This window comes from Zalophus californianus, chromosome 10, assembly GCF_009762305.2.
Source record: "Zalophus californianus isolate mZalCal1 chromosome 10, mZalCal1.pri.v2, whole genome shotgun sequence".
Taxonomy (NCBI): domain Eukaryota; kingdom Metazoa; phylum Chordata; class Mammalia; order Carnivora; family Otariidae; genus Zalophus; species Zalophus californianus.
In genome coordinates, this window is record NC_045604.1 from 90675677 (window position 1) to 90702229 (window position 26553).

The 26553-nt window shown below is 39.7% G+C and overlaps 2 protein-coding genes across 11 annotated transcripts in view; one reads left to right on the plus strand and one right to left on the minus strand.

Annotated features, from left to right (window-relative positions):
• METTL9 (methyltransferase like 9) overlaps nucleotides 1-26553 on the minus strand; it is a 46751-nt gene that overhangs the window by 740 nt on the left and 19458 nt on the right. For 3 of the 5 annotated variants that reach the window (XM_027610009.1, XM_027610004.2, XM_027610003.2), the window contains exon 4: nucleotides 19407-19591. In XM_027610009.1, the coding sequence (XP_027465810.1) occupies nucleotides 19407-19591 (185 nt within the window). Of the gene's footprint in view, nucleotides 1-17614; nucleotides 17688-19406; nucleotides 19592-26553 lie in introns of all 5 variants that reach the window. The other 2 variants (XM_027610006.2, XM_027610005.2) reach the window with 1 other exon arrangement.
• On the plus strand, nucleotides 15-11913 carry IGSF6 (immunoglobulin superfamily member 6). 6 transcript variants are annotated; one of them, XM_035722015.1, is made up of 7 exons: nucleotides 15-2000; nucleotides 5275-5634; nucleotides 7875-7969; nucleotides 8641-8688; nucleotides 9074-9154; nucleotides 10074-10106; nucleotides 10493-11913. In XM_035722015.1, exons 1-7 carry the CDS (start codon nucleotides 1895-1897, stop codon nucleotides 10547-10549), a joined length of 780 nt encoding a protein of 259 aa, XP_035577908.1. In that variant the 5' UTR covers nucleotides 15-1894; the 3' UTR covers nucleotides 10550-11913. The 6 variants fall into 6 exon arrangements, with proteins under 6 accessions (XP_035577908.1, XP_027465811.1, XP_035577909.1 ...); XM_027610011.2 differs by having other exon boundaries at nucleotides 18-2000; nucleotides 10048-10106; XM_027610010.2 differs by lacking the exon at nucleotides 10074-10106 and having other exon boundaries at nucleotides 16-2000.

Consider the following 26553-nt stretch of genomic DNA (forward strand, 5'->3'; position numbering starts at 1 on the left):
GAACAAACAAGTTATTCAAAGAGAGAAGGGACGAAAAACAACATTTGCCAAGGACTTGGTATGTGTCAAGCACTGGGTACTTCGATGACTCATCTCCCCGATACCCTCTGAGGAGGACAAAGAGATGAAGTATGGACCCAGAGGGCTGAGGAACTCGCCCAAGCTTGCAAGGTTAGTGAGGGTAAGAGCAGAAATGTAATCCCAGGTTTATCTGCATCCAAAGCCCGTACTTTTACCTTCTCTGACAGTTTTAGATCTTACCCTCCATTAGACCAACTGAGTTGTCAGTGTTCATGGTTTTGGAGAACTCCTCATTAAATACAGGAAAATGGAAGCAGAGAGTTACCCATAAAATATGAAAGAAGGTTTAGGGATAAATGCAAGAAAATATACCCATGATGTAGTAAATGTATGCAATGTATTAACTAGAAAGGTTTATCAGGCTGAAAATAGACTAATGAAGGCTTTTAATTTATAAAGACAGATCACTGGTGTGTTTTTCAAGGGAAGGTGATCCACTCCCTAACTTTTGTAACACTTTTATAAAAGTTAAGCTCCAAAACCAGAGAAAGGTAGAGTGCTAGAACGGACGCGTCAGCCTAGCATTTCTTGGACTAGTGGCTAAAGTCTGAATCTGTTCCTTCCAAGCCCATGAGCATCAGATGCCTGTGGAATGGGGGTTGGGGTGCCTGGATAAGGTCTTCAGGCCTTCAAGTTCACACCAAGCATTGGGTCCAGACACGTGGACACAAAGATAATGATATATGTCAATTCTGGGGTGCTTTTAGGACTTGTGATGTTAAAAAAAATGCACACGTTAAAAGTATTACTAACTTCAGACAGAGAGTAGCTTTCTGTGAGAAAAGACATCATCAATAGGTGCCAAGAGTCCAAACACTACAGTGGAAAGATCTGTCGCTCGTCTTGGTGGCCCAGCACCTGAACCCTCTTCCTAGAATGGTGTCGGAGAGGCAGCGAAGGCAGGCACTAGCACATGATCTACACTCGTACACACCCGCCTGACACGTGGGATGAAGCACAAGTGACCCAGAGAAATGGCCACAAGACCACGCAGCTGGCACGGCATCAGGTGGTATGAACAGAGTGTGGTCCGTGCCACAGTCCCTAGTGCTTGGCAGCAGCAGTACACGCTTCTGATCAGTTTTGCAGCATAATCTGAAGCGTCTGTCTTGGCTGGAGACCCCACACAGGATCCTCCAAGCCTCCCGTGACTGTGTGAGCTACCCTCGAATCCTTCCAGTCAATTCCCTCTCACTGAAGTCAGCCAGAGTCCATTTCTGATGCTTCCAGGGAAGAACCTGACTGATGAGATCTCCGCGGGGCAGGAGAGGGGGCAAGAGGGAACCACCACAGAGGGCCCACACTTGGTTTCAACAACACAGTAACAAGGGGTTACACAAATCTGAGGTACAACTCGTTAATGCCACACATGTTTCTTCATTGTACCACGATGTACTGGTCACTAATTTTTCTCTCCTCTCTACATGAAGACACCTCCTTCTGCTTCTTCCAGCTTTCCAGTGTCAATGCCCCAGCACTGAGCACACAGTAGGTGCCCCAGCATCAGCAACCACACGACTCTGGAAATTTAAAGTACCAATAACCTGTCAAACAATACTCTTTCCTGGGAATACACACTACGTGTAAATCAAAATCTCCCTCAAAACATCTACAAGCCCAAGAAAAAATTAACCTTATGAATATTTAGAAATGTGCTCTAGGCTAAAATCTCAACTCTAAGTGGTGAAACTGGATTACAAACAATTTTTTACACAATTTCAAAAAGTTCCTGGTTATGGTTCCTTAATAAGAGTTCCTCTCTTCAGTTCTTCTTTTCTAAAGAGGCAGGAAAAAAAGAGCCAACTCTCCTCAAATGCACAGTGACCACCACCGCACACACACACCCCAAGAAATGGAGACTGTGAAGGGAGGCAGGATCATTCTCGGCCTGGAAATCAATCTGATTCTCTTTTATGTCGGTAAGATTCTTTCTTTTCTCCTCCATTTTATCTAATCAATCACTATTCCTCATCTAATGCATTTATATTTTAAGCCCCTACAGATTAATTTTTCAATGTCTAATGCTATGGAAATGGTCTTTTTTCCCAAGACAAATAGTGTAATAAAAGAATAGCTGAGGAAGTTTCAGATTAACCTTGAAAATTCCCTTTGCTGCTTTAAAGAAGAGCACCTCACCAAACAAAGGGTTGAAAATGTTCTTAAAATCGCATGTGCTGGTCACAATGATGCCGTGTCTGTAAGGCAAACACGCGCTGCACGTGACAGGCACTACACAGTACTTGCTGAATATTTTCAAAGAATAAAGTGTCTGAAAAGCCAGATTTCGGTAAATTAAAAAGTACTTGTCATTAAAAAAAAAAAGCTGCCATGGCTCCTTCCATAGAACATAACCATCCCATAATAGATATATTTTTTAAATTCTGCTTATACTGACTTTTTCCTCTATGAAGGAGAAAGTGGTTCTAATAATCCATCTCATCATAGTTGTAATAAAGCTAATAATCTCAGAGTTGCTCACAAAGTCTGTGTCATAGGACAGAGAAGGTAGCAAAAGCTCTTAAAATTGTTTTTTTCTCATCTGTGAAGAAATATATCAAAATGTTAACAATGGTTATTTTGAGCACAAGGACTATGAGTGATTTCAGTAATATTCTGATTTTTTTTCCTAATCCATATAAATGACTTTCATAAACTATTTTCATTAGTATTATTTTAAAAAAGAATTCTTATTTTTTAAAGATCTACTCTGACAGATATGAAGAGAGAATATCTGAGATTTACCCAAAAATGATGTGGGAGTGAAGGAGCAGGTGCGGGGGCGAAGGAGCAGGTGCGGGGAGAGGCGAGACAAGACTGGGGCAACAAGTAGCAGGGAGTTCACCGTGCTAGCCTGCTGCTTCTGCGTATGCTTGAAATTCTCCATGCGATGAAGTGTCAAAAATCAGTTTTCTATTTATTTTCCAGCCTGGATCACAGTAAAGTGATTTTTTTAAGAGGGGGGGCGGGGGAGGGACTGAGGGAGAGAGAATCGAAAGTCAGACGCTTAACCGACTGAGCCACCCAAGTGCCCCCCAAGTGCCCCGAAAGTGATCTTTCTTTTATTCCCCTCTACCAAGAAGATAAACTTTCAGCCATTGCAGAGGGTACTGCATTAAAAAAAAAAAAAAAAAAAAATATCCTATAGGATAAGAGAATTCTTAAAGAGAAGTTCTTGCAGGACTAGGCTTGGTGTGACCCAGTACCCAAACTTCTCTTTTGCAAAGAGGCTGTGTCACTGGTGCGGGGGAGGGGCAGCTGTTTCCTCACCCATCAGCCCTCTCAAAGGAAATCCTTGACCGCTCTTCTTGGACACTGAGACTAACAGTTCAAAAGTCGGAAGTAAGTGGAGACATGAAACTACAAAGTTGCAAATATTTCTTCTTTCCTGGAACATTAGTTCTCCAAAATTTTTTCTTCCCTTTTAAGACTATCTGAAAAAGGACTTCAGACTGAGATGCTATCAGTTAACTGTTAGATTTTGGCAGGCCCAACTCCATTTGAAACCCCCAATATATATTGATCATTATAACTTGCAAAGTGTTTGTACTTCTAATGGGGCTGCCTTTGAGTAGGAGACATGAGGCTGTATTTACCAGACTTAGGAGTGAGTCCAATCCCTCACCTGCAGACGAGTGAGGAGCCTGCTTGTCTTTCTCCAGGTGACCTTACACTCTCCTCTGGTCTATATTTATCAGGTCATTAAAACACTCCCAGCTCACCTCAGATCGTACATATACTAAAATTAAAACATGGGGAGAATATATCTGCATCGCAAATGCCACGATTCTAATTTTAATTTATCTTCTAGTTCTGGATGAAGACTAAGAAAACCATTAAGTGAAAAAACAAAACACAAAACTCTTGTCTGAAATTCAAGCATCAGACCACTTGGATTACTTTTCCAATTTCATTTACAGTAGCAAAGGACAAACTCAGAAAAATAAGACCATTTGGAACACATAATCAGGCAGAAGTCAAACTAAAAACTTGCATAAATTCCAATTTGTCTCAACCAATACTATTTTACATAGACCCTCCCTTACTCCAAAAAGGGTTTAGGGCAGATCTTCCCATCTATAAAGTGTGGCTTTCCACCTCACGGGCCTGGGATTAGAAGGCCAAGATGGGGACCCAGGCAGCATAATGTGGATGAAGCATGCGGCAGAGAGAGCACTAGACGTGGTGTCTGGTCCCGGGCCTGCTAACGCCCGCTGAGACGCCCGCTGAGATACCCACGATTATCCCTAAAACGGGCATGTGACACCATGTGAACAGGAGAAGTGGAGACAAGGCGCGGCAGCAGAACTAGCTACCTTTTATTAAATTCTTATTAAGGCTTAGCCAACTAAGTATTCCTTATGCATCGATGGCCTCACTTAAACCTCCCACTAATCCCTCGAGCTGCATATACTATCCCCACTTTGCTACAGACCACAGAGCTAGGATCTGAACTCAAGTCTGTGCTCTTTATCACAACACTGTTCATCAAACAAGACAGAAGCTACCAGGGACTACAAAGCAGGGTGCTGGTGCAGGGAAGAAATCAAATCTGCTCACTGTGGCATGGCTAACTCATTAGGTCTCGGCTTGGTAACCAAATATGCTGGAGGCTAAGCCAGGTCTGTATTTCCCCAGGTGTACACCTTGTCTTTTATGTTTCCTGTAGGGACAACCAGGCTTACAAAGGAATAATTGTGAATTGCCATGAATTCCTAGCAATCCCAACCCTCACAAGGCCAAAGACAAAGAAAATCCCCTCACTCATGTGCTCAGTCAGCAGCGACACTTGCGCTGACCACACCGCTCCTGGGAGGCCGGGGGTACAGATGGGGCAGGACGTTTAGCAATCAAGGGAAAGCTTATAAGGTCCCCAAGAGTAAACTTGGGGACCCCAAATTCCTGACTCCAGATCTGCCACCACCTCTGCCTGCAACGCTGACTCTACCGGCACCTCTCTGTCCTCAAGTAACCAGACATCATAACTGACAGCAGGGTAAGGTCAGCAAGTGCGAGGGGTTAGGAAAAGTGAGGACCACTGCTGTCTTATTAGTATAGTCTTGTTTGTGCTGAGGAAGTGGTAAGAAAAAGAAAGGACTCTGGAGTTCCCTAGCCCTCAAATGTCAGTGAAACAGAAGCACAGGCAAAGGGAAGTGAGAAGCCTCCTAAACATGGCTCGTGCGCTTCCTCCCACAGGTGCTACACGTGAGTGTATGGTCTTTGTCCATCAACCGCCTTACCTCGAAGTAGCCCACACTCAAGGGGCCGCGACCATTCAGTGTTCCTTCTCCCACACGGGGTGCCCTTCAGAGCAACCAAAAAGCCTGTGGTTTCGCTACGGCACAGACCAGCCTGAGAACCTATGCTTCGATGGCTGCACTGGTGATGCAGGCAAATTCACAGTGAAGGAAGCCCTAACAGAAAGAGCAGTCTCCCTCACTGTAAACAGGGTGGCTCTGAATGACAGCGCCATCTACATCTGTGGAATCGTCTTTCTCAACTCAAAGGAACCAGGAGCTAAGCGGACCGGAGAAGGGACCATACTGGTGGTAAGAGGTCAGTCAGCTGAGGCTTTGCTCAGCCCTTTAAATGCATTACGTTACTTATATGCCGAGATGAAGGGACAGATGTGCTAACTCAACACCCTAGCCAGTGAAGGGCATGATCTGACACAAGCTGACAGGACACTGAAGCACTACTCCAATCCCATCTCCCAGCCTCTACAGACACAAAGTCAGGGCTCTGTCTCTCTGTGACCAGACTCTACTAGCGCAGGCTGGCCAACAGGTCCTCCTTTTGTGAATGACAGTGACCGGTAATGTGCCAAGTCCAAAGGGAAACTTGGGATGATTAGAGAGCAGCTTGTTCAGGAACTGGGCTGGCACTGCACTATCTAGAACAAAGCATAAGTGACCAATACATTGGACCTGGGGGGGAAAAAAAGGCAGTATGGAGAATAAACACAAATTTGAGGAGAAGCCACTGGGGGACCTCTGACCCCACCCATTCTACACGGACAGAAAAACAGAAAGGGATCGGTGTGACACTGACTTCTTGAGATTTGCTAAAACCTATGACAATTTCCTCATTCAAGTGAGGGTCTTGAACCTAGCTACATCCTATAAATCAAGAAATTTCAGGAAAAAAGCTTCACACAATTCTGGGGGAAAGAAGAGAAGGGAAAGAGTCCTTGACTTTTTTGGATCTCTTCCGTTAGAAAGGACTCTGGTACAATGAGCACTGAAATCATTAAAACATTAACTCAAAATCAACCAGCCCTACCATTTTAAAATAGGACTTTAGGGACCCGAGATCATCCTGTATTATAATTCCTGCTTTTAATTACTAGGGGTATTCTAATGGGCTTTTGGTATCCCATTGTCATTGAACCTTAGTTTATTCTCACCCATAAGATAAATTATAAATGAGTTAATACCTACAAAGCACTTTTGATGATGCCTGGCTTATAGCAAGTATGCTTAAATAAATGTCAGCTACAGATATTAAAACAAATATACAACTTTGGAGACCTGTATTAATCTTCTATAAAAAATGTTAGCCAAAACTAAAAATAGTTTGTAAAGAGATGAAAGGTCTCAAGACTGCAAGTTCATATGAAGACAGATTCTTCTCTAAGAGCAGAAATGAAGTATTACTAAGACACAGCAATTTCCTGCCTCTTCTACAGAACTCCTAATTTAGCACTTGAAACTTTTTAAAAAAATCTTACAGATATGGCTAATTTGTTACAAAAATGTATGCTGTACAAAGTGAGTTCACAGGATGAGCATCTATGGGCTATTTCGTTGAAAAGTACAAGTTGTTCAGATAATAATTACAAATCTAATTGTATTTTGTGCCTCAAATAATCAGGTAATAGAAGACATGGCATGTTGCTCTATCCCCACCCAGAGCATGGGACACTTCCTACAAGGAGGGCGAAATTCAGAATGTGAAAATGGATTCAATAATTCTACTTCCAAAAGTTTATTAGAAAGAAGGGGCACATGTAACAATGCCTGTCGTTTAAAGGTGTAGTAAGCCCTAAGATCCTCCACGTATGGCCTTCTCAGATCCTTGAACAGACTGCACTATTCAGTTGTTTATACGAAACAGTTCAAGGTTACAAATGTCAGCATTCACAAATACATGGCAAAAATATCTTAACTCCACGAACAGACTGTTGGCGACCCTTGTACATCATTTCTATCAAAAGAAATTTTAAATGTCCTTGAACAAAACTGTCCTAAAATGTTTATCTAACTTCAAATAATGTGTTATATAAAAAGTGATTCTGAGCATTATGACAAGTAATTAATTGAATTTAAAATTTTTTTAGTTTTCAAAATGAGTAACAATTTTGGTATAACATATTTAAAGAACTGATGAACTGGTTTTAATTCTATCACATGCTTGAGGGTCTTCTGAATCAAGAGACCCTGAATAAATGTTTAAAGAAGAGCCAAGGGGCGCCTGGGTGGCTCAGATGGTTAAACATCTTCCTTCGGCTCAGGTCATGATGCCAGGGTCCCAGGATAGAGCCCCTCTTCGGGCTCCCTGATCAGCAGTGGAGTCTGCTTCTCCCTCTCCCACTGCCCTTGCTCCTGTACTCTCTCTCCCTCATTCTGTCTTTCAAATAAATAAATAAAATCTTAAAAAAAAAAAAAGAAGAGCCAAGCAGAGCAGTTCATGTTTCACCTCTAACACTTGTAGCTCCAGTTATACTTTATGTATGTATTTGCAATAATATGTTTCAATAGTGATTGTGGCTCTTTCTGTTTTTGTAATTAACAAAGAAATGAAGGAACTACACAGCCCCCTGATAGCTGCTGTGTCAGTGCTCTCCATCTATGTTACTGGTGCACTTGTGATCTTCATAATCCTTTCCAAAGTAAGTCAAATTTCCTTGCACTAGATGTCCCTATAGCCTTGAATATTATCATAAGGAAATGATTTCCATCTCTCCACATGTGAGCCTCAGAAATTGCTCACCTAATTAACATCCTCCTGTACATCTGCAGGAAACACCACCTGCAGGAACAGTCTATGGAAGTGTAAATTCTCATGACTGAAATTATTACTAATCAGAGTACAAAACTTGCAATGGTTTCTCTTTAAAACCAGTAATATGAGAATAAGAAATCCTTCTTTATAAACTATCTTATTTGCGATCTTTCCACTGGGAAGCATTACTGTTATCTATAAAAGACCTAAGAACAGCCTTTAAGAGCAAAAAGGGGTTAACAAAGAGACTAGAAGCTGCCTTAAAATATTTTTAAAAGGCCTAAAGTTTTTGAGAAGGAATATCTTCTGGCTGTTCATAGGCTATAAGAGGGGGTACATATATGCTACATTAGGATCACAACAAAGCCTATAGTCAACATCAATATGAATTATTTTATTAATATAATAAAAGCATCTCAGGAATTACATAGAAATTAACTCTAACTGTATATCATTTAAATGTTAAGTTAGTTTAATCTTAATATGGCACAAGATATCTGCCACAACTGTTTTGAGTGCATAAAATGTCTCATAAGACTTTCCTTTTCTTCTTTACAGTCAAAATCTAACTCTTTAAGAAACAAAGAAACAGGATATTCACAAAAGGTACAGACCAACGCTTGTAAAATACCCTTCAAACGGTGGCTGGTTGTAATTATTTCAAACCCAAAATAATGAAAAAATTACAGAGAACATCATGGTAATTTTCAACCACAGAAACCATTTCTCATTACTGAGAAACTCAAGATAATCTCAAGTGGTAAACTTTGTGATTTAAATGCGATCATTCTCAACCATAAATCCTACCTAACATACTCAAAATACAAGAGTTAATGGTCAGTGTAGATGTGCTGGGGGTTGGGGGTGTGCGGGGGGGGCGGTAGTGTCTCTGACTGGTGGCAGTAAAGAAAGACAAAGCTCAGATGATGTGCAATAATCATCTCTTCTAGTCCTAAGAGAGATAGGAATTTTTTCTCCTTTGTGTTTACAGAAGAAGAGTGCCCGACGTATTTTTCAGGAAATTGCTCAGGAACTATATAGTAAGAGACAGGTGGAAACAAGACAACCACCTGTGAGTATAAAATATCAAAGAGATGTAATGCAGATATAAAGCATGCTTGAAAAAGCTAAGCCACCAACAAGCCATCAATAATCATGTTTTCCTATAGAGGAATATGAAAGAGGACTTTCATATAGAATACATTTTTATATAGAACCTGTTTTGATAAATACATAACAAAGGACATCTGATACAATATTAAATAGAGACCAGGTTGACATCTTAGTGACATGGAATCTTTCAGAAACACACTGGATATAGGCAATGTTTTCAATTCAGACAAGGGTGCTTTTGGGATTAAAAGATCCTTGCACGCATGCAGTAGCAGGCAATAAGTAAATGTTGCAAACAACTGTGAGTCAAATTATACAGAAAACATCACTTATTGCTAACAAGGCAGAAAAAATTCACATTAGAAAAGAGGAGCTATTGAAAATAAAAATCAAGTATTTCTTCAGTCTGAGGTTAGAGTGGCAGGAAGAATGCATTCATATTATCTGTGAGATATCTGACAGTGTCTCTTTAAAGTCCTTTATAACAGGTTTTTCAAACAAGATGCTGTTTTAGTGCTAGTGGGACAAATAGTTACGAGGGTGCACAATCAGGCCGCTCAGATTTAAATTAAACTGTATACTATAATATAATGAATTTATACACAACTAAGGATTTTTTTTTCTTAAACAGCTGCCAAGAGGGCAAATGTAACAAGGGTCTGATATGAGGTGTTGTGTTTTTTTTTTTAATACAACTTTTTAAAAAGGATTTTCATCCAGGAGAGAGTGTGGTCTAAGTAGTCATTTCATACTTCAGTGTGTATACAAATTACATAAAGAAATGGTCTAATCACCTAAGATAGATATCACTCTGAATAATTATGAATGCCTGTTCACTCTTTCCTTACTGAGGCCGGACCATCTTTTTCTGCAAACAGACAATGATAAGTGTCCTGAAGACAAGTCTAGAAGTAAGTACTATTGTTCTGTAAACCAGGACTCTCCCAACAGCATCTCAAAATCTCAAATTTCTGGTCAGCAAATCCCAGACTGGAAAACACTACAGGCCAAATAATCCTGTTGCTTCTACAACAACATGGACAACAAAAATGCAACTGAAGGGAATCTTAATATATATATAATAAAGAATAAAAAAATGCTAAAAAAAAGAGAAGAAAATTAATTTTCAGTTCCACATCTTACTCTAAATATAGGAAGAATAGTAACTGGACCTTTAAGATTACTGGAGGCTACTTGGGACACAGAATGCAAGAGGGCATACTAGTTTATATGTTGCTTACAATGGGACATCATTGGTTATATAATCTTAAATATGGCTTGTTACTTACTCTTGCAGGAGAAAGGCAACACTTACGAAAACAGAAGAGCACTTTCCAACTATGAAAGACCATAGAAATGTTTTAATTTCCAATTAAGTCACTGAAAGTCCAAATCCAGAAGTTATGACAGTGTTATTGGACATACGCCCATCAGGGCTTTAAAAAAACAATCAAAGGCAAATGGAAGACAATTCTCCACAAGGAAGGATGCCACAGTACAAAGAAACTATCGCTAAAAGTAATTACCTGAAATACTAAAACCCTACAAAATACAACTGAAAAATACTTTCTAACTTGCCAGAATTCTGCGTAGTCTAGCATTAAAAAAACTTCTGTTTTCCTAACATATATCCGCTATTTGTGTCATTTGACATACGAGGTATGTGAGGACTCCTACCCTGAAGATTAGAAGTCACACCACATGCTTCTGTCTGCTTCTGTCTTGAGTGGAAGAATTGTCTTTATGGTTGTGGAAGTGATGGGCCAACGACACTAAGATGGGAGGGAGAGGAAAAAGGAAGGGAAGTGCCAAAATTTGAGTTTAAAAAAAAAAAAGGAAAGAAGAAAAGAAAAACCATCTTGCAAAGTACCTTGGAGCAAATACTGTTCTCCTGGTATTGCCACTGGGTAACAGTAGAGTGCACATTTTCCTGCCTGCATATGCAAAATGACTTACATCATGCTACTAACAAAAAGTGAAAATAGAGTAAGAATATGATCGCTAAAAAATAGAAGCTCCGATGCGGAAGGTTAAACAGAAAACCTCAGAACCTCAGAACACAGAAGCCCCAGCCAACTCTAGATGTCAGTGTTGGGCCAAATAACAGCACCAGGGAAGCAGTGGGCAAGACACTGTGTTTACCTGTGCCTTTGCAATATTGATTTTTAACCAATTTAGGAGGGGAGTATCAGATAAGGGGTGGGGTCCAGCAAAGATGTTTATGGAATCATTACTATGTCACTGAGAAAACATACTATGGATTGTTCTTTGAAAGCTACCTCATTGTAAAAATCTATTTAAAGTACCCACAAGTGTGCATTCGTTATTAAAAATGAATTATAATTATATATAATTATAATATATTTTTATTTCATTAAAGTGTTTCTTTTAAAATTGTATTAAATGAGGTGAATTCTATTTTTAAAACCCAGAATTTTAAAATATTTTAAGATCCCTATGAAAATGTTTTGCAGTGATGGCCTGAGTCAGTGGTCTCCAACACATGTAATCACATGTGCCAGGAAAAAATGGAAAGAAGAGAGAGGGGGGAGCATGTGTTTCTATATATATGTGTGCGTGCCTATGTCGTACATTTGTGTGTGTATATGTGTACATGTATGTGTGTAAATTAAACAACTGGCATAAAAAGTCATAGAAATAGAAATGCTAATGTTTTCTTCCTATAACCCAAAATAAATGGTCTTGTGTTCTCCTGGGTGTACAGTCCTACTTTGAGACTGCTGTCTTGGATGAAATAAATGAATTTCTAAGCTAGATGGCAAAAAAAGGGTAAGCACTAACTATCCAGGTAAACAGAATGTGTTAGATTAGATCATTTACTTTTCATTTCTGGGAGTCATTACATTTTGGTACTCCCAGGGCTGAAAATACACTGTTCTTTGTGTAACTTAACTAACAGACAAAATCCCAAAGATAAATTAGTATTTGATTTAGAATAAGCCTTACCCAAAGCAACAAGGACTGTGTTTCCAAGATTGCTGTTTAAGCTGAAATTGGGATATGCTCTTCTTTGGGAAAGTAGTTACATTCCCTTAGGTCATATATATCAGTTATTGATGTATATATTAATATTCATTTTTTTATTCATCCATCTAGCCAACAACATCTACTGGGTACTAGACTATTATCCAGTCAAAGGCCTTTCTTTCATGCCACCCTTGGGCCACACTGACCTTGTCCTTCCCTAATCCCACCTTGTTCACACTCCTCATGCTTTTGCATATGCTGTTCCCTCTGCCTGGTAAAATGCTTCTCAGATACAAACACAGCTCAAATGTCACCTCCTACATGAAACCTTCCATAACCTCCCCTAGCTGTTAATGGGTCTTTCCTTCTCTAAACCCATAGTACTTTGTCATATTTCTTATCAGACTATCCTGCCATTGCCTGCTTACATCTATCTTCTGTATGATTCTCTAAATATCTTAAGACTAGAAGCAAGTTTGTCATTATCTTTGTATTTCCACTGCCTGGCGTTGCCTGGTCAAAACTAGGCACTCCAATGCATTTATATGAATACAAATGAACACTGTTTCTATAGAAAAATATTTTTTCAGCATGTCAACTGAGATATGAAGCACAATTCACTCCCTAGCCATCGACCCTCACCCCTCACTGTAAGCAGAATCCCTGGCAGTATTAATTTTCCTACTAGCTGAGCATCCAGAATTTTCACTGGAAAAAATTAAGCTACAGCTTTCTGTTTAGAGGATTAGTTTCCCATGACAATGAGAAGAGAATAAACTGAAACTACTCCCAACAAGGGGGAAACAACAAAGACATGGTTCTAGTGTCTATACACCCTACCCTCTGGACAAGAGCACTTAAACCACATACCGAAAGATGTTAGCAGGATTTTCAGAATAGGTAATTTCTTTCTCTCTGCTACATAAGACCTGAGTGAATCGGAGACCTCTGGCTCATAGGCACAGGGTGAAGACTCTGGGGGGTCAAGTCACATAAACCAATGGAGAGTGTACACACTTGGAGACAAAGTTGTGATGCCTAATGAAGTCATCAAATTATGATGATTACTGTGAAAAGAGTGAGGTCTCAAACAGACCTGAAGGACACTTGAGAAACATTTCAAACTGAAGGACTGTGAACAAATAGGATCAATAAAGCCACAAACAAAAATAAAGTAACAGGACAGAATGGGATGATCTATATCTAACGCGTATTAAATATCAACACTGAGACAGACACGGTAGGGCACTCTCCTATACATTAGATTCTTTAATACTCAGGACAAACCTTGAGGTAAGGACTAGCCCCACTCTTAGAGATGAAACACTAACCTTAACAAGAGGCCCGTGTTTCAAACAGGGCCAGCCCTCAAAGCCCAAGCTCTTTTCCATGCAACAGTCCTACCAGAGTCTTGCTTACTTCTATTTAGACTTATGGGAGTTTTAAGACTAAATATGCCTAATTTAACCAGAACAATGACCCTAGAAGAAAGTAAGAAAGTTGCCAAAGTCTACGTCTCAACAGGCACAGGCCTCGCTGGTTTCCCAGGAGAATTCTACCAAACTTTCCAAGAACAGAGAGCCACATGCAATTTAAATTGTTCCAGCGCATGGAGAAAAAAGTTGCAAATTATTTTTTACAAAGCTAGCAGAACACTGACACCAAAACACGACGAAGATAACATCCTCCAAATAAAGATCAGATATAAATCAATTATTATTCATTAATATTTTGCTAATATATTTATTCAGAAATTCTGTAAATACAATCTAGCAATGAGTTACAAGAAGACTATCCCATCTAAGCCCAGAAATGCAAGGGTGGATACACAGTATACAAGCACTATTAATTTAACAAGTCAAAGGAGAAAAAAAGAGAATGACTAGCTCCATAGATATTGAATATACAGGTAACAAAATTCAACAGCGATTCCTGACTTTTTAAGCTCTTAATGAAACAAGATTTAAAAGACTATGTATTTCAAGCCAAACAACAGCAATCTCAAGCCAAAAGACAGCATCATATTTAAAGTAGAAATATTCTCATTAAAGTAAAAAACAGGACAAAAATGCCTACCATTTTTAAAAACATTTTCTGGAATGAACTACCAATTCACTTGGGCAAAAAAAGTTTAAATATGAAAAGTAAGTAGCAAAACTATTTGCAGATCAAGGAAACACGAGAGAATCAATTCAGAAGCTACTGGAGACAATAAAACAATTTAGAAATATAAATGATTACAAAATTAGTATATACTCAAAAAATCAATTCCTTGGGTATATACACCTACCAATCATTCTAAAATACGATGAAAGAGCCGTCTGCAACAACATGGATGAAACTGGAGGACATTATGCTCAGTGAAATGAGGCAGACACAGGAAGACAAACACTGCATGATCTCACTCATAGGTGGAATCTAAACAAGTCAAACTCGTAGAACCAGACTGTAGAATGGTGACTGCCTGGGGCTGAAGGGTGGGGAAAACAGGGAGACATTGGTCAAAGGACACAAACTTCCAGTGACGAGTAAGTTCTGGGGATCTAATGTACAGTATGATGACTACAGTTAATAATACTATGCTGTACACCCGAAGTTTACTAAAAGAAGAGATCTGACTTAAGTGTTATATCACACACAAAAAAGAGTAACTATGTGAGGTGGATGCATTCATTAGATTGTAGTAATAACTTCACAATGTATACGTACATTAATCATCACGCTGTGCACCTTAAATACACACAATTTTTGTCAATTTCCCAAAAGCTGGGAAGAAGTTTGAAAGTTAAAAAAATGATAGAAGAAAATTTTCTATTTAACAATATCCCACCCACAAACACACCATTAGAATAAATCCAAAAAAACTGTGTAGGACCTTTATGAAGAAAATTTTGTTACTAAAGATAAAGAATTGAATAAAATGAAAGGCACATCCTATTCTTAGCTAGGAAGACTCAATATTCCCTAAATTAATATATAAATTAACTAAGTGCTACAGTTGATCCCTTAAATAAAATAAGCCAACAAAAATCTGCAGAGGAACTGCTAGAAGGGGCCTGGTGCTCTGACATGAAAATGTATGCTAAGTTACAGTAATGACAACAGTTTGGTATTGGCACACACCGAAGGATGAATCTTAATAAAACCAAACCCATTCGGGACTTCAGTCTATGATAAAGGTAGCATTTCAAAGCACTGGGGAAAAGATGATTATTCCATAAACGGGGTTAAGATCCCAGGCTAGCTATCTGGAAAACTGTTTTTCACAAGCACTTCCACCTCTAGAAATGGATCACACAGATAACCTTAGACCTAACTTCCTTCAGGTTTGTTTTTTAAGATTTTATGTATTTATTTGACAGAGAGCTTGTGCTCTCTCTCGTTCGCTCTGTCTCAAATAATAAAATCTTTAAAAAATAAATAAAAAATAAAAATAAAATTACAGCACCCAAACCCAACCCCCAATTCCCGATGCCCCTTTCTTGCTTTTATAGTTCATTTTCTCTGTAACATTTATCACCAACAGCATGCCATTCGTTTCCTGTCTTCCTCACTAGAAATAAGCTCCATGAGGGCAAGACTATCTGCGTGTTTTCCACTTGCTACATCTCCAGCATCTAGGCACTCAGTAAATACTTTTTTAAATGAATGAAGATAATCCGTGGCATAAGAGTACCAATTCCCTTCCACATTCATTGCAAGCCCAGCCCAACAGTGTAAATATGCTCAGGGCAGAGGGCTCCTCCAGACCCAGAGAGTGCATCATGACTGTCCCAGACCCCTCACCAGTTGCTGGCTGGGCAGGAACATGTGCCCCTATCCTTGACAATGGGCCCTAAAGTGATGGGGAGATTTCTGGGGAAGGTTTCCCTCACTAAAAAAAAAAAAAAAAAAAAAATGATGTTTGGGGAAGAATGGTCCTCTCTTTTCAAGATTTTTTTTCCGGGGATGGGGAGGTTAGGGGGGCACAGAGGGAATGGGAAAGAGAGAATCTTAAGCAGGCTCCACACACAGCGCAGAGCCCAACGTGGGGCTCCAACCTTGAGATCATGAACTGAGTGGAAATCAAGAGTCAGATGCTTAACTGACTGAGCCACCCTTCTGACCCTCTCTCTTTTCAAGATTTTGTCACGCCTACACATGACGTTTGGCACTACATTATCCATTTTGTAATTCTAAGAGGAATGCCAATACACTGAAGATGGAGAAAAGAAAGCAAGCTCTGAACTTCAACAGAACAGCTGTATAACAGAATTAACCCAACCATAGAATCGCTATCCTAAAATAAACTCTTAATTTTTAAAAGCAACTTTTAGTTGTTCCTTGTTTCTTTTTTAAGATTTATTTGTGTGTGTGTGTGTGTGAGAGAGCGAGCGAGCGAGCGTTGGGGGGGGGGGGGGCGTGCGCGGGGGTAGAGAGAGAGGGAGAGAGTCTTAGGCAGACTCCACACTGGTAGGAGCCCAACATGAGCCGAAACCAAGTGTTGGCTGGCCACCCAGCACCCAGCTCCTTCTGTTTCTTAAAGCAGAAAGCAACCTAAAACATACTTACATATATGCAAAGACCTGCCTAAGAGTGTTCATTTCACTGTTATTTATAAAGCAAACTGCTGGTACCTAAAAGTACATAAACAGGGGCTTCGTCAAGTAAAGTTATACATCCAGTGGGGTGCTGGTAAATGTTTACCAACCACCTTGGAGAGGAGAGAGGCAATACTGTAGTGTTTGCCAATTTCCAAGATTTAAGTGCTCCCACCACTGACCATACAATGGTCAGTTTCAAGAACAGTCATGTTCAATGACCAGTTCACTAACTTCAGGACAATATAATAATCAGCTCTCATGAGCCAGTAAAACCAGCTCCAGCATACCACTGCTTATATCCAGATGATGATGTAGGTACATATGTGCTGATAAGGAACAATTTTCTAGATATACTTAAGTGGAAAAAGGCAACCAAAGGATTTACAATGGGATTTAATTATATAATCATTTTTTTCACGTGCACACAGAATTATATTTGCATAGACTATCTTAAGAAGAATATTCAAGAGACCTGAACAAGACTGTGGAACTGGAATGGATGAGAAAATTTTCAGGTATAACCTCCTGCTAGCTGCTTGAACTCTTTTTACCGTGAACTGCATTTTTTATAAAAATTAGTTTTAAAAAAATTAAACATTTAATGACCCCTAACCAAAACTGGGTCAGTAAACCAAATAAACTGAAATTGAAATTAGAAAGAACACATTTTACATTTTTTTCCAACTTAACCTAAGTAACAAAATTGCTGTGGTTTGATTTAAAGACAAATCCAAGAATTATAAAAAGATCATTTCATCTACAATTGCTTTCTGTTAAAAACTAGACTGAGCCAAGTAGGCCAAGCACACTCCTATATTCTTAAAACAGCCCAGTATTCATGAACTCACACGGCAAGGTCACTATGCAGTTCACAGTCCTCACACCGTGTCACATGGAAATCATCAGGATCTAATGAGTGACCTAGAGAAAGGAAGCAATAATAGAGTGCTGTGGAGCAATCTGCAAAATGTACAGGTCACTAAAGGTCACCCACAGCAACAAAGCTTCTTGTCTCAGGTTTGCTATGTGTCACGTGTCAGACTCCTTGGACTCAACTCTGCGCTATGTGCCCACAATCAAGGAGCTTGTTTTCAGGCCTTGTCCAGTTGGATTTCCTCTCAATTTTTAGTGTGAGCAACACAAGGAAATAAAATTCATGGTTAAATTGATGTTTCTTCCCCTGCTCTTCCACCTCCTGCTATGCCAGGAAATAGCACTCAAATTCTATCATGTGGTTGCCCAACAGGACACAGGAAACTGGGACCTTACAACCTGATGACTAGTGATTGCAATACAGAGATGGAGCAGAGACTTAATTACACAGTGAACAGCACTGAAAAAAGGTCAGGTTGCTGAATTATCAAGGACATTTACTAGGGTTTTCACTGTCGTACGCATGTGCGCACGCGCGTACACACACACACACACACACACACACACATACACACACACACACACACACACACTTAAAGCAATGTTTTCTTTACCATGACAAGCGATTCTACACCAGGAATGTAAAAATGGAGAAGTCAGATGGGGGAAGGACTATCAGGTCTACCTGCACTCTTTCCCACTCTCCTATGTCTAAAGAATTCTCCATTTCCCCCATCATCAACATGAATCTAAAATCATTTGGTCAATGTTAAAGCAAGCATTTAATATGAAGGGACTATGACCTGAGGGGGAAAAAATAAGGAGAAAAAGAAATGAAGGAGCAAGTGAGTGGCAATGATTTACATTGGATTTCCATGGTGATAAGCAAACATGAGCATTATTCCCTAAGACAGATTTTCACAGATATTTGATAACTACAACGCTTGCAAAATAGTAATGGATTTCTTAAAAATGTCTGCAAGCTCTTGGAGCTTTTGAATCCAAGGCTGAACTAGGCAGTAAAATGGGAAAACTAAAGATTTTAAAATATTAACATGTATTACTTACATAATAAACAGTTTTTATATTACTGCACATTAACTTATGAAAATGCAAAGGAGACGCTTAAAGTTGAAACTTTCAACATGACCTGAAATGCAAACCATGTTAGCTAAAACCATGAGTTAAGGTGACTACAACCAGGTCACAGTAAATATGAAGTCCTATGAAATCAAACTATTTCTTTTAATATATTCTTCATTCAGTATTGCTGAAGAGCAAGACTATGCAATCACAAAACCAAACGTCACACAAAGAAATGATACATGCTGGAACACAAATGGTCTTCAGAAAGGGTAAAAAAGATAACAGCATTTATCATTTTGACAGTCTGGAACAAGAGATGTAAAGTATAAAGCAGCTATGACATTCAGCAATATATACAGGTAAATTAAAATGCATCACTTTGTTCTTGACTCAGCTTATAAGCTAATAAACAAATGGTTTAGGCTCGATTTCGGAGCAGAAAATATGGACACATTTCAGGTTTTCAATTTCAAGCAGGCAGACCCAGCTGAGTATTCACTATTACCAGTGCAAAGGGAGTACCAGAATTCTACAAAATCCGCATTAAGATGAGCATTAACCAAGGTGATATTTTACATGAGTTAACCATATTCCTTTATATTCTAGGCTATTCTAGGAAAACAGACTCACAAACACCAATAAATCTCTATGCTGGGTAAGAGGTGACCGGACCACACTTACCGTTTTCCACATAGGGATGAAAGGGTAAAACCAAGGCGAGGATCACCCTGCCTCTAGTTGGCTCCAAGACACTTCTGATATCTTTTAACAAAGTCAGGGGCTGATCACAGCGGTCCAGCAAATTCAAGCAGCTGATGACATCATACTGGAACCCTGTATTCTGCCATTCGTTTATACCAAGCACTCTGAAAACATCAGAAAGAACCTGATTGATACAAACCCACTTAAAGACATCTTTAAGAATAACTGACATGCCAGTACCAGGCTCTAACTTTATCTTCTAAATCCAAGTAAATGCAAGATCATTCACTTGTCATTTATATTTGCAGTAATAAAATGGCCAGGCAAAGAAAAACAGCAACCCTATTCCTTTAAATTTAGCATTTCACCTATTTCCAAATCTAAAAACATATACTTCCTTTATAAGAACTAATCATGTTTAATACCATATGAAGATATAAAGTGATAAAAATGGTTATAACTAGGCCACCAAATTCCTTTTTTTTTTTACCTAAAAACATTTCATTCATTTAAAACTACCTCTTTTGAACTTTAAGCAAAATACAAGAAGTCACCTTTTCTTTTAGTAACTCCACTAGTTGCTGAGATCCAGGGAACTGTGAGTTAGTAGTTCTAAGCTTAGAAATCAAGGTTAGTAGGGTCGCCTGGGTGGCTCAGTCAGTCGAGCATCAAACTCTTGGTTTTGGCTCGGGTCGTGATCTCATGAGTCATGATCACATGAGTTGTGATCTGATGGGTCACAGGATCGAGCTCTGCATCAGGCTCTGTGCTCAGCCACAGGGTAGGGGGATCTGCTTAAAGGATTCTCTCCCTCTGCCTCTCCCCCCCCAATGCCCCTCCCTCTCTTTCTTAAAATGGATAAACAAATCTTTTGAAATAGGCCATCAAATTCTTGAACATCAAATGAACAAAAAACCCTACTTTCTACATCCATTGGAATTTAATCATAAAATACATCAGATATTCGTGTTTTCTATTCCTGGGGTCCCTCCTATTTTTAAGAATGGCTGGGGGTGGTATAAGATAATTTCCATTTACAACCTATGGCCTTTTGAGCACATCTCTGTTCCCAGGAGACAGATGCCATCTCAGACTTAGGATCTTCATATCTGAATAACTATACAGAAAACGATAAAGCACAGGACATCCTATTAAAACTGTAAGGGAAGAGCGCAGTTAACACACCACTCTCAGCCCTCAGTCTCTCGATCTCTCCCTCCCTCTCTCTCTCAGAACACTTCTAAGTCCTTTACAATGTTTTATCCACCGAGAGAAGGAATTCTCTTATCAAGAGTCTTTGTTAAGAAATGGGCAGAAGACATGAACAGACATTTTTCCAAAGAAGACATCCAAATGGCCAACAGACACAGGAAAAAGTACTCAACATTGCTCGGCATCAGGGAAATCCAAATCAAAACCTCAATGAGATACCACCTCACACCAGTCAGAATGGCTAAAATTAACAAGTCAGGAAACGACAGATGTTGGCGGGGATGTGGAGAAAGGGGAACCCTCCTACACTGTTGGTGGGAACGCAAGCTGGTGCAACCCCTCTGGAAAACAGTATGGAGGTTCCTCAAACAGTTGAAAATAGAGCTACCATACGATCCAGCCGTTGCACTACTGGGTATTTACCCCAAAGATACAAATGTAGGGATCCGAAGGGGTACGTGCACCCCAATGTTTATAGCAGCAATGTCCACAATAGCCAAACTGTGGAAAGAGGCAAGATGTCCATCGACAAATGAATGGATAAAGAAGAGGTGGTATATATACACAATGGAATATTATGCAGCCATCAAAAGGAATGAGATCTTGCCATTTGCAACGACGTGGATGGAACTGGAGGGTGTTATGCTGAGTGAAATAAGTCAATCAGAGAAAGACATGTATCATATGACCTCACTGATATGAGGAATTCTTAATCTCAGGAACAAACAGTGTTGCTGGAGTGGTGGGGAGTGGGAGGGATGGGGTGGCTGGGTGATAGACATTGGGGAAGATATGTGCTATGGTGAGCGCTGTGAATTGTGCAAGACTGTTGAATCACAAATCTGTACTTCTGAAACAAATAATGCAACATATGTTAAGAAAAAAGAAAAAGAAGAAGATAGCAGGAGGGGAAGAATGAAGGGGAATAAGTCGGAGGGGGAGACTAACCATGAGAGACGATGGACTCTGAAAAACAAACTGAGGGTTCTAGAGGGGAGGAGGGTAGGGGGATGGGTTAGCCTGGTGATGGGTATTAAAGAGGGCACGTTCTGCGAGGAGCACTGGGTGTTATGCACAAACAATGAATCATGGAACACTACATCAAAAACTAATGATGTAATATATGGTGATTAACATAACAATAAAAAAGTTAACCACTGGAAAAAAAAAGAGTCTTTGTTAGCCACATGATTAAGGCAATTCTGTACATTACTCACTCCTGCTTGGTTATGACGATCAGAATGTGGCATGTGAGGCGGAAGGCAACAGGAGAAAGGATCTTTGGTAAACAAGTCTCTGATAATGCTGAGTAGATACAGCACAGTTACCTTAGAAAATTCTAAAAGTATAATGAGGGCTGTTTTAGAAAACTCATTAGCATAGTGATATTTGAGAGCATTTTCGAATAGTGGAATAAAAGGAGCACAAACCACTCAGCCGCATCTTCTTTTCAGTCTAGATTTTTTTTTTTTTTAAGATTTTATTTATTTGACAGAGAGAGACACAGTGAGAGAAGGAACACAAGCAGGCCTCCCGCTGAGCAGGGAACCCCACACAGGGCCCAATCCCAGGACCCTGGGATCATGACCCGAGCCAAAGGCAGACGCCTAACATCTGAGCCACCCAGGCACCCCACTCAGTGATGATTTTAAGAAACTAGATGTAGCTCATTCAAACTATAAAGAGCGTACTTTTGGGATACAAATACTATCAATTCCCATTTTATTTATTTATTTAAAGATTTTCATTTATTTGACAGACACAGAGAGAACACAAGCCGGGGGGGGAACAGGAGAGGGAGAAACAGGTGCCTGGCTGAGCAAGGAGCCCGACGCGGGGCTCAATCCCAGGACCCCAGGATCATGACCTGAGCTGAAGGCAGTCACTTAACCAACTGAGCCACCCAGGTGCCCCTCAATTCCCATTTTAAAAACCGAGATGAACCATTAAAAAGGACTATTTGTGTATTAATACCTTAGTCAAACAGCCTATTTAAATTCATAAATTGCAAAAACAAATTATATACTTGATTTAAAACAAAAACAAAAAGTCTTAGGCCCATCTATAAGGAAGCAGAAGCCAAGCATTATCATCATGTTTTAATCTAGAATAATCTCACAAAATCCATCTCTGAATTACCTGCAGATTTTGAAAGACATGCTCCTAACAGAAAATTATGGCTTTAACACAGGGACAGTGACAGCTACATGTTTAGAAGCCCAACTTCATCTTTACTTCTGTTTGGTGATTTTTCACTTATAAACTCAGTTCCACCAATGAAGACAAATGTACTGGCTCCACTCAAACTGCATGTTAGCCCAGGAATAAGACACATGGTGAAGACTTCCTCATGAGAACAGTGGAAGAAGTGACTTGTCCAAATCACACTGCAAGTCACCCGCAGAGTAAAACTGACAACTGGGAAACTCTCCTACTGCATGCGCTATTCAGGTCAATGAACCCACTCTCCCCAGATAAGGTGAGAAAGAGCCTGACAATGGGTCTGTGAATGAATGCCATCAGGGTGGTGGGTCGAGAGAGAAGAGCAGTCTCCAACATCTTTTCATTAAAAAGAGAAAATAAAGAGGATGTTAACATGAGAAACAGAATTCTTAACTACAATATTTTCTTTTCAAGAAAGATCCCAAACCTCCAGATAATGGAGATTAAAGTCAGGCACCTTTCAAACTTACATTAAAGATCTGTTCTCTGGTGTTAAAAATGTACATACAATTCCTTTTTGATTACCCACATGTGAACGGTCTATGTGAATTTAACTCTAAACCCACCCCCCTTCGCAGCTCAGCATCTTCCCACACCTGTATTTCCTCCACCATCTACTAACTTCCCTTCAGATCACCTAAACTAATTTTGCCACTAACTTTTGGTGAAGCAGACCAAGAAAGGAAAACATGCTGCCAAAATTTTTCCCTGCCACAGAATCATTTTTTTTTTATGTACTGTCACTTGAATTGTGGAACTGTTCAATGGTGCCCACAATCAAAAATTAACTGTATAATCCTTTCCTTTGTATATTAATATCTTAGTCAAACAGCCTATTTAAATTCATAAATTGCAAAAACCTGTTTTGGCTTTTGCAAAACAGGTTATTTCTAACCCTGGAATTATTATTTTCAAGAACACAAGTTAAAGTAATAGCTTACCTTCCAGGAGGATTTAAAATATATATGTGTGTGTGTGTGTGTGTGTGTGTATATATATATATGTATGTTATATATATATTTAAGGATTTTATTTATTTGTCAGAGAGAGAGAGAACACAAGCAGGGGGAGTGGCAGGCAGAGGGAGAGGGAGAAGCAGGCTCCCCACCAAGCAAGGAGCCCACCAGGCAAGACTGATGTGGGGCTTGACCCCAAGACCCTGGGATCATGATCTGAGCCGAAGGCAGACGCTTAACCGACTGAGCCACAAAGGCATCTAAAATATATTTTACAGACGTGACAAAGCAATCAATATTTTGATAAATCCTAAATGAAAAGCAAAACACCAACAGTATAAAGAAAAATTATTGTTTCGTTTTAAAAATCAAAGCCATATCCTTAAGTTCTACAATTGGGTTTTCTGGCATAAATCAATGATATCTTAGCAACACAGAGGAAAAACCCGGCTGTTTTCTGTGTATTATTTCAAAAATGATATCCAGAACCTTTATTAAAAAGTCAGTTTTTCATGCACTCAGACATTGCAGAAAAACAAAAAATAGCTAGCTCCCAAGCCAAAAAACAAGGTATTAAGCTACAAGTCTGCCCTGCCATCATGGGTTGGATGAATCCCAACCTTAGTGAGATACTACTTCCTCATTAAAATGTCAGATTGTTAAAAAAAAAAAAAAAAAAACCTCAGATTGTGCCGAAAAACACCACTTCTGTGAGTATGTTTTTAATCCTAATAATATGGCGGAGGGAATATCAACCAGCATGAATTTCCTATTTAGGTAAAATTGTGAATAGATTTTGGCATATGTGCTATACATCAGGAAAAAAATTAAACTAAGTATTTTTCATCTGGAGGTAAGTTTACTACTAGGTTACATAGCATGTAAATGCTAGATACAATGAATTATTAATTCAAATGTCTAAGTTCCACTGATAATTCCATTCAGGCATTTAGTCTCAAAAAAGGCTTCAAAGACAAGCAAGGAACGAAAGGGGCAAGAGTGGGTAGGAGGAGAATGAACACGTTTCAAACACCTTCCTCCCCATTCGCACCTTCAAAACATTTTTTTTAAAGTGGGAGGAGAGCACCAGATTAGGAATTAGGCATGATTTAAACCATTGTTAAAACAAAGGCCAAAACATTCCAAGTTTTGAAATGATACATTAATTTTTTCTTTTTTTTTAAGAGTTTATTTATTTATTTGACAGAGAGAGACAAAGCGAGAGAAGGAACACAAGCAGGGGGAGTGGGAGAGGGAAAAGCAGGCTTCCCATGGAGCAGGGAGCCCGATGCGGGGCTTGATCCCAGGACCCTGGGATCATGACCTGAGCCAAAAGCAGACGCTTAACGACTGAGCCACTGAGGCACCCCTGATGCATTAATGTCTAAATGAAGAAATACTTCAGTTATTACCACACAGGCCCTCCAGGATCTAACCTAAGACAGACTACTGGAGCTAAAGGGGATCTTACAAATCATGGAGCTCAACCTCACACAGATAGAAGTCTCCTATAATAGCACCCCTAACAGCTATTTAAACACGGAGAGCTGGCAAGGACTTGGATGCTCAAGCTGTTAGGAAGGTAAATGTCCCTAACTCTACCTCAACTTCTGAGAGCTAGCTGTGCATGATTATACCAAAGACAACACTTACTCTCCTTCCACATAAAATCCCATTACATTTGTTGATCGTGACCTTCCCTCCCACCCCTTTCCGACTTGGTCTTTTCTTCAAGCTAAAAATTTCCATATTTTGCCAAAGTTCAATCCAGTCCTGCTCCAAGAGCTACACCAATGCTCAGTCTCTAGGGTTAGAGTGTATAAGCAGAAACATACACACTATGGTGGACAGGAAAGTGAGTGCATAATTCTTCTTTCCCTTTTTTGTAAGGCTCAGCCTGGCTTCCAAAATATCAGGGGAGGAAGCAGGCCCTATTCTCACCTCCCACATTCTGTACCCAGCACCTTCTTCCCCCATTCAGTAGAATCCATACTGAATTAAGAACACCTTCTTCCTAAGTCTTTCAAGCAGGAGATGGTCTTATTATTTTTTTTTAAGATTTTATTTATTTGAAAGAGAGAGATGCAGCAAGAGAGGGAACACAAGCAGGGAGAAGCAGGCTTCCCACCAAGCAGGGAGCCTGACGGGAGCCCAACGCGGGGCTCGACCCCAGGACCCTGGGATCATGACCTGAGCCGAAGGCAGACGCTTAACAACTTAACAACACCCAGGCGCCCCTGGAGATGGCCTTAAAACCAAGATTTGACACTTCATAGCCATTAGGATGGCTATTATCCAAAAAATAAATAACAAGTATTGGGGAGGATGCAGAGAAACTGGAAAACTTGTACATTGCTGGTGGGATGTAAAATGGTGCACCTGCTGTGGAAAATGGTACGACAATTCCTAAAAAAATTAAACACAGTCTTACCATATAATCCAGCAATTCCACCTCTGAGTATATACCCAGAAGTGAAAGCAGTGACTTGAACAGTTATTTGTATACTCGTGTTCACAGAAGCATTATTCATAATAGCTAAAAGGTGGAGGCTATCCAAGTGTCCATTGAGAGATGAATGCATAAGCCAAGTGTGGTATAACCCCACAACGGAGTATCATCCAGCCTTGAAAAGGAAGGAGATTTTGATACATGCCATAACATGGATGAACCTTGAAGACATTATTTTTAGTGAAATAAGCCAGTCACAAGAGGACAAATAATGTGTAATTCCTAT